Source organism: Mustela erminea, chromosome 2, assembly GCF_009829155.1.
Source record: "Mustela erminea isolate mMusErm1 chromosome 2, mMusErm1.Pri, whole genome shotgun sequence".
Classification (NCBI taxonomy): Eukaryota; Metazoa; Chordata; class Mammalia; order Carnivora; family Mustelidae; genus Mustela; species Mustela erminea.
Genome location: NC_045615.1, coordinates 58,638,811 through 58,657,744, shown reverse-complemented (window position 1 = coordinate 58,657,744; position 18,934 = coordinate 58,638,811). Strand labels below are relative to the sequence as shown.

Sequence of the window (18,934 nt, the reverse complement as noted above, 5' to 3'; positions counted from 1 at the left end):
TTGAGAGCCAAAAAGAACTGTAAAAAAATCCCACTGTAACAGAATCCCAACATTTTATAGCTTAGAGAATGTATGAGTTTAAGTTAGTTTCAAAAGATCATAATACAAATTACTAAAAAAGGTGTTAAAATTCCTAAATGAATACTCTGTATTATGTAATATAGAAAAATCTTTTTTTTCTCCCAATTCTATTTGGGCACCTGGAATACACTTCTGACAGAAACAATGCTTAAGTTTCCCTTTGAACTATAGGAATAAATATTTACTTTGTGAGTTTTACACCATACACAAAGATAAACCCGAAATGGATAAAAGACCTTAATATGAGGCAAGAATCTATCAAAATCCTAGAGGAGAACATAGGCAGTAACCTCTTTGACATTGGCCACTCAACTTTTTTCAAGATATGTCTCCAAAGGCAAAGGAAACAAAAGTGAAAATGAATCAAGATCAAAAGCGTCTGCACAGCAAAGGCAACAGTCAACAAAACAAAGAGGCAATACACGGAATGGGAGAAGATATTTTCAAATGACAGTATAGACAAAAGGCTGATATCAGAGGTCTATAAAGAACTCCTCAAACTCAGCACACACAAAACAGATAATCATCAAAAAAAAAAAAAAAATGTGCGGAAGACATGAACAGACACTTCTCCAAAGAAGACATACAAATGGCTAACAGACACATGAAAAAATGTTCATCATCACTAGCCATCAGGGAGATTCAAATCAAAACCGCGTGGAGATACCACCCTACACCAGTTAGAATGGCCAAAATTAACAAGACAGTAAACAACAAGTGTTGGAGAGGATGTGGAGAAAGGGGAACCCTCTTACACTGTTGGTGGGAATGCAAGTTGGTGTAGCCATTTTGGAAAACAGTGTGGAGATTCCTCAAGAAATTAAAAATAGATCTACCTTATGACCCTGCAATTGCACTACTGGGTATTTACTCCAAAGATAAAGATGTAGTGAAAAGAAGGGCCATCTGTATCCCAATGTTCATAGCAGCAATGGCCACAGTCACCAAACTGTGGAAAGAACCAAGATGTCCTTCAATAGATGAATGGATAAAGAAGATATGGTCCGTATATTCAATGGAGTGTTATGCCTCCATCAGAAAGGATGAATACCCAACATATATATCAACACAGATGGGACTGGAAGAGATTATGGTGAGTGAAATAAGTCCAACAGAGAGAGTCAAGTATCATATGGTTTCACTTACTTTTGGAACATAAGGAATAACATGGAAGACATTGAGAGATGGAGAAGAGAAGTGATTTGGGGAAATCGGAGGGGTAGACAAACCATGAGAGACTGTGGACTCTGAGAAACAAACTGAGGGTTTTGGGATAGGTGGAGGGGTGATCCTGGTGGTGAGTATTATGGAGGGCACATATTGCATGGAGCACTGGGTGTGGTGCATAAAAAATGAATTTTGGAACACTGAAAAAAATAAAATTATAAAAACAAGATACTTAAATGCAAAATTACTTACTTTGTCTTTAATTCCACAGATTAGTTAATCTAGGTTATGAAATTATTACCTACTAATGGTACTTTAGGGTTTATAAGACCATTCAGTAATTAACATTTTCTATATACTCTATATATTTCTAAAGAAATCACTCCTTTATTTCCTTAAAGAGCTTAAAATTTCTTCTAAGATTTTGTTTATGTTTAAAACTCACAAAGTAAATATTTATTCCTATAGTTCAAAGGGAACTATAAGCATTGTTTCTGTCAGAAGTGTATTCCACATGCCCAAATAGAATTGGGGGGAAAAAAAAGATTTTTCTATATTACATAATACAGAGTATTCATTTAGGTATTTTAGCACCTTTTTTAGTAATTTGTATTATGATCTTTTGAAACTAACTTAAACTCATACATTCTCTAAGCTATAAAATGTTGGGATTCTGTTACAGTGGAATTTTTTTACAGTTCTTTTTAGGTCTCAAGTTTTATAATTCTAAGTTACTGTCATTCAGTATTTGTGTTGATCTAGAGAAACCAAGACCTATTCTCTCTAGTAGTGGTTTTCCAGGGGACTTTAAATGTAGACTTAGTAGGGGAAAAGATCATTGGAGAGCTAGCTTCTCATTATGAGGATGGATGAAACTCTAACTTCTAGAGACCATTTGGGAGTTACTTAGAAATGTAATTATGAGGCATCTCAAGAAGATTGGAGTAGATGACCTAATCATTTGAAAAGAGGAAAAAATATGATAGTTGGTTTTTCAGCCATATGCTGAATTTTCAAATTTCTCATGATTTCTGTAATTAAAATAGATATTTTTTTTTTAATTCCAATCTTGCTTCATCCTTTCGAGCATAAAAAACTAAGTGCCATAGTATCTCTTGTGCTCTCTCAGCTGGTGTCTGGGTATAGGGTGGAATCAGGACAAAATGCCATCTGTTTCTCTTACAACATCATAAGAGCAGCACTATCTGGCTGGGCATAAACAAAGATGTGAAACACAGGTCTCCTTGTTAAATTTATCTCTAATTACTTTGGAGATAAAGGAAAGTGAAATGCTACCTCATTATGTCTTGTAATGAGAAAATATTTCAAAATAAGCCATTTTCCTCAATAGTTTATTAAGAGATCAAATCAAACCTGAAAGAAATTTAGAGAAAATACTGTAAAAACATAACCGATGATTACGTGCATCACAGTCAATAAAACCTTCAACAGCAGTAGTTAGAATAATCCTTTCCCACTGTAGAGTAAGAGAATGTTTCTATTTCTCAAATTTCCCAACTGAGTAAATCTCTTATTTTTATTTTTTGTAGATAGCTGTAATAGATTGGAAATTGCCTTCAGAGATTTAAGTCTAAACATTTTACAGATGTTTATGGATGGACACATTTTATATGTGTATATATGTAAATGTATATGACAAAATGATAGTATGTTTCAAGAAAAAAAAACAGTGAGGTATTTTGTCTGTTTCCTCATCCTAGGTACATGAGGGCAAAACATCAGTGTATCTAGTCACTTCTACCCCTTTAATATCATACCCCATCAAAGGCAGAGAACAGGCAGAGCAGCAGGATGTGGCTTTACATGGAACCAACTTCCCATAGCAAAATCTGTGGTGGTTAAGAGTATCTTCTCTGGATTCCAAGGGGCCTGGATTAAAATTCCAGCTGTGTTACTTCCCACTGCATAATGCGGGCAAGTTGCTTTTTTCTTTTTTGAGCCCCATTGTCTTCATCTGTACAATGATGAATGATATGAGTATGGGCATCATGGTTTCTTCTTAGAATTAAAGGAGCTAATTCACAGAAAATGTTTTCATGGACCTGGCACACACTGACACTTAGTATTTTCAAGGGTGGTTTGTCAGTCCTTGCCAAAGGAGGGCATTCTCTCTGATGGACAATCTGAAGAACTGTTAATGGAGACATTAATGAGCCCTACTAGATTAAGATTTTACTCAGGGAAATCAGTGACCAAATGTAGCAGTCTGGTGAGGACAAGCCTTGCAGTACATCTCAATCTTACCTCACCAACCATTAAAAATGTGCCTGCTTCACCTGGGTGGCTCAGTTGATTAACCGTCTGCCTTTGGCTCATGTCATGATCTCAGGGTCCTAAGACTGAGCCCTGCACTGCGCTCCCTGCTCCCTGGGGAATCTGTTTCTCTCTTTTCCTCTGCTCCTCCCCATTCCCGCTGAGCAGGAGCCCGATGCAGGGCTCAGTCCCAGAAGCCTGGGATCATGACCTGATACTAAGGCAGATGCTTAACAACTGAGACACCCGGGCACCCCTAAAAATTTTTTTTTTAATTAAAAATGTGCCTACTTGTATTTGGTCACAAATCAGTTTATAGATGTGAACTCACTGATCTCACGTGATGACTTCAAGAGGTCAGAGACATCAGTAAACATAAAAATGGGGATTAGCTGTTCAGTTCAGCTGGTGTCTTCTCATTCTCTGTTGCACCTGCTTCCCCATCATTTTTCCTACAGTAGAATTTCTATTTGGTCACTCTCCAGGGCTCTCCACTGGAGAGCCCCAAGTCCCTGGTTTGGTATTCAAGGTCCTTTATGATCTAGCCTCCAGTATTGTGGCAGACAAGGCTTTCTATGTACTTTCATAGTTTAGAGCAATCCAGCCAAACACAACTCTTCTCAATTCTCTCAATTACCTCTCACTTCCCCTCCAGACCTTTGACCATGCCTCTTCCTCTAGGCAAGTGGACATGCTACTTACTCTTCAAATTCTAGCTCCTAAGTCCACTCTTCAGAAAGGAGTCCTTGTTCATGCCAGCAGGGTAGTCATCCTTTATCTTGAAAACTCTTGCCCAATTTTTTTATCCAGTAAAATTTTTAGCCAGAATCACAATAGGAAACATATTTTGCGTGGACGCGTGTTTTACTCAAATACACATATACACATCCACGTGCAGGTGAACTTCATGAAACAATACTTACCCTCATTATTTGCAGTATCCCTCTAATGTTTCTTTTCTCTTTCATTTGGCCAAAGTTCTGACTGCAGTCTACTAACTAGATCTTAATTACTCTTTACTTGTACCATAAACTGCAGTTTGAAAAACAGTGATCCACCTGCCCCACACAGAATAACTTTGTTATTTATTGTGTATAGGCATTGTGTTCCTTACCAGACTGAGAGATACTCACAGGTGACACCATGTAGTACGATACAGTCTTTCACTAGATCTAATCATGCCTTTCACATTAGTTGCCCAGTGTTTGTGGAAGAGAAAAAGGAAAAAAGGAAGGGCGGAAGGGACGAAGGGAAGAAAGAAATAAGAAAAAAAGGCTTTGAAGATATTGATTATACCCAGAAATTAAGCTTGTTACTTTGTAACAAGTCAGCAGATAGGGATCATTTCAGTTATTTATAGGTGATTTTTCCAGTCAAAGTGGTGTGTGCTTCTTGGAATAACTTTCTTCAACTTCAGTTTAAACTGAAAAATCAGTGTTACATCACAAACTCTGGGATGAAAAGAAGAATAGCGGGAAAAAAATAACTAATACAGAAAAGATAACATCATGCATGCTTGCTGTGTTCCTTCTCCCTGTTGGGGGAGTCGGGGAGTAGTGGTGAGAACACGGGTGTGAAGTGTATCCAGAGGTGGAAAAAGCTTTCGACTTGATTTCTGTAAAGCCTGTGAAAAGGCACTCTGTGATTCCTGGATGTGCTGAACACATCCATATGTGTTGAATACATCAACCCATTTCCCTATATTGCCTATAAACAAAGTCAGTGCTAAGTGCTAGCACGTCCAAGCACCACAAGTCTATAAAATGAAACAGGAAGTGTGCTCTGTCTCCTCACATCTGAAATATTGCTTTTCCCTGATGTGCAAGAATATTTTTTTCCATATTCAAACAGGAAAATTTTGGATAAAATTTTAAATTTAAAAAGTTATGCACAATGACATGTATTTACTCTAACGACATATCCAGTTTGGGATCAAGACACAAGTCTTTGTCGCTCAAAGTCCATCCTCTTAACTAATATGCTATACTATATATATTCTCTATGGACGAAGTAACAACATGAACACAATGCCTTCCATGGGCATGAATAGATTGTCCAAGTCCTTCGTACACGTTTGTTTGTTATTTTCTGATCTTCGATACAACAGTGAGTATATAGAGACAGGACCAACAAACACAGAATTAAAAGGATTCTATAAAAGCTAATAAATTCAGTAATATTATATAAAACAAATATTTCCATAAATCATTGAGAATTATGTTCTATATACTTCACTTTGAAAAAACAAGAATATTTTAAGATGAGTTTTAAGAGTTATTATTACTTTCTATTGTCAAAGAAGTATTATCAAAAATAAACATATAACAGCAAAACAAAGTTTTGTTTTGCCACCTTCATTTTGGTGCCTTTGATTGTTAAAATTTAGAGAACTAAATTATTTGAAAATGCATATTTATGGTGGTTCCATTGCCAAAAATTTAGGCATGTTGCTATGTTGAATTTCTTTAAAATTTATTGAATTTCTTTAAAAAATTAAAAAACAAGACTTTTTGTCTTCCTTTGGCATATATGTAGAAAGAGAAAGGAGGGAGAAATCCTTTTTTTTAATATCAGAAAGAGATGTACTAATACTGAAATTTTACTGCTTAATAATTTTAATGTGCTATAAAAATATGTAGTAAAACATCCACAGTCCAGAGAACATCCATTTAATTATTTCATCTGACAATGTTTGTTAGGTTGGCTTAAAAATATTGTTAAATTTCAAATTTGTACTTGTATTTCTCACTAGTTTTGTCAGCTATAATTTTGTTTCAGAGCTATGGACTGTTCCTGACGGCTATCTTGAAAATTCATGCTGTTGGTGAGAAGCAGATAGAGTTCGTGAATGAATAGCGAAATGAAGGCTCAATTCATTACAATTAGAAAATTAATTTCAAATCCATGCCTTACTTACTGTCTTAGCAGGAGTACACATACAGTTGGCTTTGCTTAAATGTACTAGTCTGTATTTGGCAAAATAAATGTAAACTTTAAAGCAGCTACTTTAACACAGTTTCCCTTTTGCAGATGTTGGAAGTATAGTCCCTCAAGGATTACCATCAGCAACAGCTCCTTCAGCAACTTCATCTGTACCAACAACCACCACAATGAACACTACTGTTACAGGATCGACGAGTAAAATGTCTATAGGTAGGATTAACTCTTATTGAAATTTACTCTAACCTTAGCAGATAAAATTAGTAGCATCTATATAATCTAATCACTGAAAAATAATTTGAGATCTTACATCTATTGTTATGAAGGTCTGTTCTATTTCACTATTTTGAAACTTATGTGTTATTTTGGTTTGAATACAGAACCCTGAGATCACAGTAGGCTTCTTTGATGATATCCCTCTGGATCATCTCCTGTTTGAGAATAATTCTATTGTGAATGTTACATACACAAAGTTAATTTTTAGAGAATTTTAAAAAACCCTATTTCCTTAGTTATAAAAATATGTTCTAAATATTCCAATTGTCCACTTAAATATCACCATTAACAGGGCGAAACCATATTAATAACACAAGGATCTTATTAGTTACATTGGGCTAATAATAGAACTAATTTGTAAGGTTCCATAGCAATGTCATCATTATTGTTACTGAACTGAGTTGCAACCACATCATGTTTTATGGTTCTAGGTATTTTTACCATTCATGAAAAGTAAAATGAGCCATTGGGGTCATTTAATTAAAAACCCAAGAGGTTATCAATCCAATGCATACCGCCTTGTCCATCCTGCAACACACATAAAATGAGGCATATCATTCAGGTTCTGTAATCAATGGAGAGAGAAATATAGAATCGCTTATTTATCGCTTATGGGCAGGAACTCTGGTTAGGATGCTGACGTCACAAGAAGACCTGAAAATCATATACCCTAACGAGGAGATAGCTGGAATTCCTCTGCTCTCTTCCTCTCCTCTCCACTTCCTCCCCGTTTAATTTTCATTCTAAGACCAAGTTCTAGTAAAATGTTGAGGACCGATGAGGGCTGGTTCATGAGACTTAACTGGGGTGGTGATCCTCGAAGAAAAAGGGTCTGATGCATATAGTTGGTTATTTCTGAAATGTGCAATTCTAAGATGAAACCAAACCAGTTCTCCTAGAATTCCTGTACCAAACTGGAGAAAGCTTTACACAAAAAGGGCCACACAGGGGATTTTGTTCCCAGAATGTGGTAGGACCAATATCACCAACCAAGGGAAATTTCAAATGACACAGTCAAAAAAAAGTGAAGGACCATGGAGCCTCCAGCCAATTCCTGCACTGTATATTTTCTTTTCTTTATTGTATTGTATTGTATTGTATTGTATAAGATAGAAGTTTACTGAATGCACTGTAAGGGAGCAAGCAGGCAGGATAGCAAAGGGAGATTGTCTGCCCTTTATTTTTAAAAATTGTTTCAACCCTATGTTTTCCGGGTTTAAGCAGAGAGGCACGCTCATACTTTCACCAAGTATAAGCATTTGCTGCTCTCCTCTCTCTGTCTCTCTCTTTCTTTCACTCTCTCTGTGAGTTGCCAGTGGTGTTCTTGACATAACATTGCATTAATTTGGTAAAAGCATGTTACTTTTGTAATAAAAAAAATCACCCCAAAAGGACCAATAAAGAGAAGGTAGGTACTGATATTGCATACTGACTCAAAGGGTTGAAGTTATGCAATTTATACATTAATCCTTGGAACTTATGCTTTCTCAGTGAGATGATTACTAGCCCTGACCATAGTGACCTGTGGTGACTAACAATGTCAAATTAACACAGACCCTAACTGTTATGTTATGTGACCATGGCAGGGAGAGACGGGAGCTTCAGAGAAGGAATTCAGGCAGAATTGTCATTTCTGATACTGGGAATTCATCTTACCTGCCCAGCTCGGAAGGGAAACTCTCTACCTACTCATATAAACTGAAGAGATGACCCTAACAACTTTACACTGGTGCCTCCTAAAGTGGGTCACTGAAGCCCCTTATCTGAAACAAGTCGCTTCGGAAAACACTTGAAATCAGAGAACACACACACACACACACACACACGCATAGCTTCTTCTAAATTTCTTTTCTGGGCACTTCACTGTCTTATATAAACCAGTTAACAAAAACTAATCTCCAGTCTGTGTTCTTTAAAAGTTCTCCCAGAGGAGTTTTAAATTACTCACATTCAATTATACAAATTGTAATAGGCCAGTGAAGCTTTACTTTTTATTACAAAAATGTCCAGATGTACCCACAATAGAGCACTATAATTAATCCCCATATGCCCATCTCCCAGAATTAATAATTATCAAAATTTTTACCATATTTGCTTTATTTTTCATTTTCTTCCTCCTCCCTCCCTCCCTTGTTCCCTTCCTTCCTTCCTTTTCCTTTTTCTGTTTCTCCATTTTTATTTGGTTGTCAAGTGATTTTTTAAAAAAATATTTATTTATTTATTTATTTGAGAGAAAGAGAGGGCAGCAGGAGAGGCAGAAGGAGAGGGAGAGAAACTCCAACAGACTCCCTACTGAACTCTATGCAGGGCTAGACCTCATGACCTTGAAATCATGACCTGAGCCAAAATCAAGAGTTGGAGGCTTAACTGACTGAACGACACTGGTGTCCCAGACATCATGGTCATTAGACAAAATAAAAGTATTTGCAAAAAACAAAAAACAAAAAACAAAAACAAAACAACAACCACAACAAAACACATGGAAAACATCTTTATTTTTCTTTTAAGTCTTTCCAACCAGATGTTCTTATTTTGAAGTCAAAAGATACTTGATTTAATAGTGCTTATGTCTATCTAAAGCATGTAAATTTCCTTTCTCTCGACAATGGCAGAAATTCCATCATCAGAAAAGTGGAAAATGTGCTACTGAGATGAGAGCTCTTTTTGCAGCAATGTATCAACAGTGGCAGAAGTGACTGACAGCTTTGCTTGGAGTAGGTTTCACATTCAGAGGTTTACCCAATAAGAGAGAAGGGACCTGATCTCTTCCTAGCTATGTACCAAGTGCTCTGCCCATTTTGTTCAAAGGCCAAGTGGCCAGAGTTAATATCAACACTTGGCAGACATTGAATGTCCATCATCATGAGATTAATTTTTTAATAAATATTTTATTTTTAAAGATTTTATTTATTTGACACAGAGAGAGAGAGAGGAAAAAACCACAAGAAGACAGAGCAGGAGGCAGAAGGAGAGGGAGAAGCAGACACCCCAATGAGTAGAGAGCCCAATGAAGGACTCTGGGATCATGACCTGAGCCGAAGGCAGATGCCGAACCAATGGAGCCACTCGGGTGCCCCATGAGATAAACTTCTCAGAGAGAAAAATAACCTGAAATATTATTCTTAAAACATAATTATTATTCAGCTTGATTTTTAAACTTTTTAATAATCAAACTTTTTTGAATTAGCTGAATTAATTTGTCAGCCCTGATATTTCACATTTCTGATACTAAATAGAGATTCAGTGTCTGCTGAGGTCAATAGAGGAGCCCAGTGTTTTTGGCCATCTCTCCCATATAGGATGCCAGTCACGGTGATGTTTACAATGGACTTCGTCTCTGGAAACTAAGATAAAACTGCAAAGAAGGGACTTTTAAAAGGCAGTCTTATGAATTTTCTCATATTAGTGAGAAAATAGGTTTGGGTACCACATTTTCTCCATATCTTTCTTCTTTTTTTCACTGTCTTTATATACCTTAGTAAGTATGAATTGAAAATGACTTACCGGGGCGCCTGGGTGGCTCAGTGGGTTAAAGCCTCTGCCTTCGGCTCAGGTCATGGTCCCAGGGTCCTGGGATGGAGCCCCACATCCAGTCCGGCCCTCTGCTCGGTGGGGAGCCTGCTTCCTCCTCTCTCTCTCTGCCTGCCTCTCTGCCTGCTTGTGATCTCTGTCTGTCAAGTAAATAAATAAAATCTAAAAAAAAAAAAAGAAAGAAAAAAAGAAAATGACTTCCCTGGGGTATCTTTGTACAATATTTTTTGGATTTTCCTTTTCACGGAGTTTTGAAATTATAAAGTTGGCTTTTTGCTTTTAGTTTATACTCATAAGATATAAAATAGGCAAATATAAATTAGGCAATTTCTTGAAACCCTGATGTCCTAAATGGAACTAAACCAAGGTCCAAAAGATTATTTTGGAAAATATTATGGATGATAGTTTACTAAAAATTTAATAGAGTACAATTATGATATTTTAATGACTTAATCTTCTATAAATATCTTAATCTTTTATAAATATCCATAAACATCTATAGTCTTTTATAAACAAGATTATATAATATCCCTAAATACATATCGCTATAGTATTCTCTTATTGTTCATATTAAATTCAATCTATTTCTTTTATTAACTAGAATAAGTTCTTAATCATTCCACATAAAATTAACAGAAATCACAATCCTCATTAATTAGTATTAGTACATTTTACTTTTGCACTAATTAGTACATTTTACTTTTGCACTAATAAGGATGCATTTATACCTCAGAATTTCAATATATTTAGCACATAAGAATTTTATTGTAAGTTACACGTAGAATGCTTATCCATATTGGAAAGTGAATATTCATACATTAAATATAAATCTAAAATAATTGTGTTCTGTTTCTGTTATAGATAGAGTAACATTGATTAGATACAAATGATCATGGTCATGATTACAGGATCACTGTTCACACACAAGTTCAGGATCTCCAGAAATGGATAGCCATTCAGCTCTTCAGTTTTCCAAAGACCAAGACTGATATTGAAACCAAATAGATTTGGGCTGAATGCTCGGGCCAAAGCTCAAATTTGTCACCTCTCTTTCCTCTGTCAAACATGAAGTCAGTGTAGCTATAAAAGGAAAGGGTTAAGGGCTTCAGAAACTCAAGAACTGCACACACTTGATACTTTTTCTATTTATATTCATGATTATTGTTATATGTATCCTGATTATTTCTTGTAATCATTCCTATTCTTGAAATTTTTAGTGAAATAGGAGACATATCCCAGTGAAGCATATGAAGCAAGGTAATTATAAAAATTCAGTTTAGCCTGTTCTTGGTACCAAGAATGCCAAGAGTAGTGCTGAAATGAAAACAAATTCACCACATCTGGCTGGAAAGGACAGTTGATTTATATCATTGCTTCTTCACCTTAAGATGGCATTCTGGGAACACCTGGGTGGATCAACCAGTTAAGCATCTAACTCTTGATTTGGGCTCAGTTCATGATCTCAGGGTCATGCTCATTTATTGAGCTAATGTTGAGCTCTGCATTGAGCATGGAGAATGGGATTGGAATTCTCTCTCTCTCCCTTTCCCTCTGCCTTTCCCCCAGCTTGTGTGCTCCCACTCTCTCTTTCTCTCTCTCTCTCTCTAAAAAAGAAAGATGGCATCCCTGTGATTGGGCAATGCAAAAATCTCAAACCTAGCTTTTAGGAATAATGTGTCCTTTGTTGGTTTCTTCTTTTAAAATATAACCCCATATTGGGTAGAGAAGACTTTGAGAATGTCTTAAGTGCTTCAGCGCTCTCCACATATTATAATTCCCAGTATCTGCATGTTACAGCCACTTTCCATTTCTATAATAACCTATCTCCTCTAATAAGAAGGGAGGAGAGAGGAGCAGAGGAGAACACCTCCACCATCCGCTTAGAGACAGTTGTCCCCAGTGACCCTTCAAAGATCTTAACTTCCTTGTGATTCCTTAGTTTCTTCTGTTAGACAGATCCAGCCAGATTACCTTTGAAAACTTTTTTCTTGAGGGGTTTTAAAGTATTAAACTGTGCAGAGCCAAATTGTTTCTCCCCCAATAAAGCATGCATTCCTTTAAGAACCAGGATTTTATATATGTCATACAATAAAAATAGAACCTATGCCCTAATCACAAAAGGATATCCTAAAGTGTTTTAAGAAGGGAATGTTGACTAGTAGGGCTATCATATTTGTAAGTTGTATTCACTACATAAAGCAAATCTTTGTCTTTTCTTGGTTCCCATGTTCTACATGAGTCCCTGCTTATTGAAAACAACATTTACTACATGCCTACCGTATGCCAGGAATGCCTTGATACTACTCAGATTACAAAGATGACCAAGAGTTTGACACTGCCCTCAAGAGTCTAGAAAAGGGTCTTGCACAGACTGGGAACTCAGTGTATGTTTCATAAATGAACAAATTATCTAATTACAAGAATTTGCAAGTTCCTTTATAATTTATGTAATTTTGGAAGTTGCAGGGTCATAATCAAATCAACAAAATGAAATGTAATTCTGGGGGGAAAGGTCCTATTGACCAGGTTATTTTTCTCTTGGGAAAAATAACAATTTTAAATCATGTATTTTTGCAATATATATTTTTTGCATGTTTAAAGATACCCAAGTAAAAATTTGCAGTGAAAATTTGCTTTGGGGTCCTATCGTAGAAAAAAAATGTGTGTGTGTGTGTGTTTTCCTTGGGTCACCCAAGCATTCAGTACTTATGTTTCTTACTTTACACTAAAGGAGATAGGAAATGAAAAAATTAAAGATCAACAAAAGCTGACAGTACCACTGTAGAGAGATTCTAGTTTACCTCCAGATTTGACTGACATTTATTCTTTGGCAGGTGAGATGAAATTATGATTAATAATAATGTCATCTATCTTATCAAACTAGGAACAACCAGAGAGAAACTCTCAAGTACATCTTTGCAGCCAACACATACTTCGTTAACGGCAACACTTAAAAGTGGAGGTGAGTAATGATCATTTGCAGTCATTTTTCTTTCATGTATGTAATTCATATGCCATCATAATCACTCTTCAGGAATGGACAATGCAGTGATTTTCAGTATATCAACAAGATTATGCAACCGTCACACTATCTAATTCTGGAACATTTTTATCACTCCAAAAAGAAACCCTGTATCTGTTACTAATCACTTCCCATTTACTCCTTTCCCCACTTCCAGGGACCACTAACCTACTCTCGGTCCCTCTGCCTATTTTAGAAATTTCATGTAAAAAAAAAATCCACATAAATAGGATCATATTGTATAGGATCTTTTGTATCCAACTTTCACATAGCAGAATGTTCTTAGGTTCAGCCACGCTCTAGCATTTATCTGTAGTTCATTTATTTTTATGAGTGAATAGTATTTCATGCAAAAAATGCTGCTATGAAGATTCTTATACAAGTTTTTATGTGGCCTTTCTTTTGTGATACGTATCTTAATGTGGAATTGCTGAGGCACATGGTAACCCTATGTTTAACTTTTTGAGGAACTGATTTCCCAAGCAGCTGCACTATTGACATTCTCATCAGAAAAGTCAGAGGATATAAATTGTCCACTTTACAATCCCTATTTGTTGCTATCTATCCTTTTCATCATAGCCATTCTAGTGGGGCATAAAGTGGTATCATTGTGGTTTTGACTTACATTTCCCTAAAGACGAATGCTACCAAGCATCTTTTCATGTACTTGTTGACAATTGTATATTTTCTTTGGAAAACTGTCTATTTAATTCTTTCCATTTTTAAAAAATTGGGTGTCTTTTATCATTGGGTTGTAAGTATTTTTTTAAATATATTTTGGAGCCAAGAGCCTTATTAGACAGATATTTTGCAAATATTTTCTCCCATTCTATAGATTGTCTTCCCATTTTCTTGATGGTAACTTTTAAAACACTATAATCTCTAATTCTGATGAAGCAAAATATATCTATTTTTTTATCTTTCATGTAGAGAAGGCAAAACTTTACCTCTACCCATTTTAGGTTTTCATCTGGGACACTAACAAGAAGACAGATTAACAAAAAACAGCTTATTAACATGGGCAGTGCACAACACATGAGAAACCTAAAACAAAGATTAACTCAAAGCAGTGGTTTAGAATTTTGGCTTACATAACATCTAGAACAAAGAACAGTAAGTTTGTAGAAAAATGACTGGACAAAAGAAAGTAGTTTAGGCTTCCAAGGGCAGGAAACAAATTGAAGGAAAATATCTGGAAGGAAAACTAATGGAGTAAGTTTTGTTTGCAGAGTCCGCTAGTTTCTTCTCTGGTCTAGTAAGAGTCTGTCTCTAGTAAAAGGAGAATTTATATCCTGCCCTTAAGCAGAAAAGCTTTTCCTGTGTTGGCTGCCTCTTAATTGGCTGCAGTCAAAATAATTTTTATGTCAAAGATATTTCAGGGTAACCTTCTGGTTTCCTTCAGTCAATGGGGTAAAATCTAAGAAACCATGCTCAACTCAAGGTCACAAAGATTTTTTTAAATTTTTGTATTTTTTTTTTGTAAACATATAATGTATTTTTAGCCCCAAGGGTACAGGTCTGTGAATCACCAGGTTTACACACTTCACAGCACTCACCACAGCATACACCCCCACAATGTCCATAACCTCACCACCCTCTCCCAATCCCCCTCCCCTCAGCAACCCTCAGTTTGTTCTGTGAGATTAAGAGTCTCTTATGGTTTGTCTCCACCCCCCCCATCCCATCTTGTTTCATTTATTCTTTTCCTACCCCCCAAACTTCCCACATTGCATCTCCACTTCCTCATATCAGGGAGATCATATGATAGTTGTCTTTCTCCAATTGACTTATTTTGCTAAGCATAATAAGTATGCTTATTATATCCTCTAGTTCCATCCACATCATCACAAATGGCAAGATTTCATTTCTTTTGACGGCTGCATAGTATTCCATTGTATATATCTACCACATCTTCTTTATCCATTCATCTGTTGATGGACATCTAGATTCTTTCCATAGTTTGGCTATGGTGGACATTGCTGCTATAAACATTCAGGTGCACGTGCCCTCAAGGTCACAAAGATTTATGCCAGTGGTCTCTTCTAAGAATTGTATAGTATTAGCTTTTCTATGTAAGTCTTTCATTTTTGTTTATGGTGTGAGTTAGATGTCCAGTTTCACTCTTCTGTGTATAATTATCTAGTTGTCCTAACACCCTTTGTTGAAAAGATTATTCTTTCCCTGTTTAAATTGTGTAGGTGGCCATAAATGTATGAGGTTCTTCCCCCCCCCCCCCCACCGGGGACTCAAATATATTCCATTTATCTCTGTATCTATTTTTATGCCAGAATCATACACTCTGCATTACCATTTGTATTAAGTTTTAAAATCAGGAAATGTGAGTCCTCCAACTTTTCTCTTGTTTTTCAAGATTCTTTCATTACCCTGGCTCACTTGTGTTTTCATAGGAAATTTAGGTTCAACTTGACAATTTCTGCAAAATAACAACTGGGATTGTGATAAGGACGGCATCACATCTGCAGATCTAGTTGGGAGTATTGCCATCTTAATGATCTTAAATATTCCAATCCATGAATTTAGGACAACTTTCTGTTCATTTTAGGTCTTCTTTAACTTTTTTTTATAATGTTTGTAGTTTTCAGTGTAGAAGACTTGCATTTTTGTCCAATTTATTCCTAATATTTTATCCATTTCATGCTACTGTAAGTGAAATCATTTTCTTAATTTTGTTTTTGGATTGTTCATTGCTACTGTATAGAAATACAATTTATCATCATATATTGATATTGTACCTTGCCATCTTGTCGAATCCAGTTATTTGGTCTAATTTGTATTTGTGTGTTGTGTGCATCTATGCTTGTATGTGTGTTCCTTTGTATTTTCTGTATATAAGATTTATTTGCAAATATATATAGTTTAACTTCTCCCTTTTCAATCTAGATGCTTTTTGTTTTTTATTTTTTTAGATGATTTTTTAAAATTTTCTTATCATTTTGCTCTTGCTAGAACCTCCAGTACAGCACTGAATAGAAGTGATAAGAGAAAATTTCCTTGTTTTGCTCCTAATTATAAAGGAATGCTTTAATTCTCTCACCATTAAAGTATGATGTTATTGTGCATTTTTCAAATGTGCCCTTTATCAGGTTGAGAAAGTCCTCTTCTGTTACTAGGTTGTTAAATGTTTTTATCATGCAAAGGTGTTAGATTTTTCCATATGCCTTTTCTCAGCATATTGAGACTGCTGTGTGGTTTTTTATCCCTTATTTTATTAATAAGACATATTACATAGATTTCTATATGTTGAAATAACCTTGCATTTTTGAGATAAATCTTACTTTGTCATGGCATATAATGCTCTTTATATGTTTCTGGTTTTTGATCTGTATTATTTTGTTCAGAATGTTTGTGTCTATATTCATAAGAGAAATAAGTGTGTGATGTTTTTGCCTAATTTTGGTATCAGAGTAAGACTAGCCTCCTAGGACAAATTAGGAAGTTCCTTCCTTTACTGATTTTTGGAAGAGTTTATGAAGAATAGATCGTAATTATTTTTTAAATGTGTGGTAGATTTTACCAGCGAAGCCATCTGGTCCTGGATTTTTCATTGTGTGTGTGTGTGTGTGTGTGTGTTTCTCTGATTACTAAGTCAATCTCTTTGCTCATTATAGTTCTATTCAGATTTTCTATTTCTTCTTGACTCAATTTTGGCTACAGTTGGTGATTTCCTGAGAATTTTCTCATTTCATATAGGTTATATAATTAGTTAACATACAATTATTTATTGTATTGCCTTATAACCCTGCTTACTTCTGTAAGGATGATAGAAATGTGTTCACTTTCATTCATGATTTAGTAATTTGAGTCCTCCCTCTTTTTTCTTTGTCTGTCTAAGGGTCTGTCAATTTTGTCAATCTTGTCAAAGAAGTAACTTTTTATTTTATTAATTTCTCTATTGCTTTCTTCTTACCTATTTTATTTCTCTCCTTTCTAGTCTTTATTATTTCCTTTTCTTTCTGTTGGCTTTGGGGTTAGTTCTCTCTTACTAAATTTTTAAGTTGGCACACTGGGATATTAATATGAGATCTTTCTTCCCTTATAAACTGGATGTTTACACCCACAAGTTTCCCTCAGTTCCATTTTTGTTACATCCCATAAATTTTGGTAGATTGCATTTCCATGTTTGTTCATATCAAAGTATTTCCTAATATCCTTTGCTATTTATTCCTTGGACCATTGGTTATTAAGTTTATTTTTAAATTTCTACATGTTTGTAAATTTCTCCCTATTACATTTAAAAAATTCTTTCCTCTTCAGTGTATTTACTACCTTCCAGAAGTTACCACCCTTAAGCATAAAATTTTAAATTTTAATTTAATGTAATTTTAAAAATAAATGATTATGGAGCGCACATATTGCATGGAGCAGTGGGTGTGGTGCATAAACAATGAATTCTGGAACACTGAAAAGAAATAAAATTTTTAAAAATGATATAGAGACTATTCAACAGTATATTGGAGATATCCTTGCCTCTGTTAGGCAGAGCATAATAAGCATAACTTGCAAATGCTTTGCGATTTTTCTCAAAGTACTATTTTTATGCACTATTTTTATAATAGTGCATTTGGCTCTTATTTTAAGAAATGTGTTATCATTTTTAAAGTTTATTTTTAAATTATTCTTTGAAAATGGAAAAACTGGGTTTCAGAGAGGCTAAGTGACTTAACAAAAGAAGCAAAAAATTGGTAATTCATAGTAACAATTTGCAATTTCAAACCTAACATTATTTCTTCCTATTCTGCCTTCTTCATCTTACTTTTAATGTGGATGGCAAGGTTAACATTTTATGACCCTCCTTATAAAGTAAGACAATTGTGACCTGAATTCTTTTAATTGGAAAATACATTTCCATATAAGATTACATATATGTATGGAATATGTAAGTACTACTTGTTTGAAGCAATGTGGTGGTGGTGCGTGCATGTGGGCAGGGTGGGCTTCTATCCGCTTCTCTCTCTTATTGCTAAAAGTAGTCTTTGAGGCTTCCACACTTGAGCCCTTAAGGCTTCAGTAGTGCAGTTTAAAATTGCTTAAATAAGGTACTATTATGTTATTTAGATGCCATTCACAGTAAAATTTTAAAAAGTAATGTGCATTCTACAACCAGAAAACAAACAAACAATTCTTTTTTGCCCATTACCTGACGTGGGAGTAAGCCCATGGTGGTTGTCATGAACTATAGTTTTCAAAAGGGACAGCTCAAATGTTCCCAAAGCTTTTAAGATCCCCATAAGCACTGTGGCCAGTTATTCACTGATGTGTAAAAACATGTAGACAAATAGGATTGGTAGACCTAAGAAAATGAAGGAGACAACTCTACCAGTATTTGGTCTGGCTCCAAAACACTCTTAAAATAGATTTTTTTAAAAGTGGAAAGTCAATATTTACTTATTAATGAACTCTCTAAGGAAGAACAAGGACTTAAAAAGAATCCCAAATCACCACATCCCTCTAAAGTCACCAAACCACTGCAAATTACTTGATTTCTGGGGTATATAAGCAAAGAGTCACTGTAAATACAGGTAAAACTTTGTACCTGGCCTGGTATCAGTCCCAAATTTTTATATGAACTTGACTTGATAAACTGAGTTAGAAAATGGATAGATCTGAAGACACTTAGACACC

The 18,934-nt window shown here is 35.3% G+C and overlaps 1 protein-coding gene across 3 annotated transcripts in view; it reads left to right on the top strand.

Moving 5' to 3' along the window:
* Positions 1 to 18,934, top strand: part of EMCN (endomucin) — a 135,253-nt gene that overhangs the window by 31,661 nt on the left and 84,658 nt on the right. For all 3 annotated transcript variants that reach the window (XM_032333003.1, XM_032333002.1, XM_032333004.1), the window contains 2 exons: positions 6,553 to 6,675; positions 13,154 to 13,231. In XM_032333003.1, the coding sequence (XP_032188894.1) occupies positions 6,553 to 6,675; positions 13,154 to 13,231 (201 nt within the window). The remainder of the gene's footprint in view (positions 1 to 6,552; positions 6,676 to 13,153; positions 13,232 to 18,934) is intronic.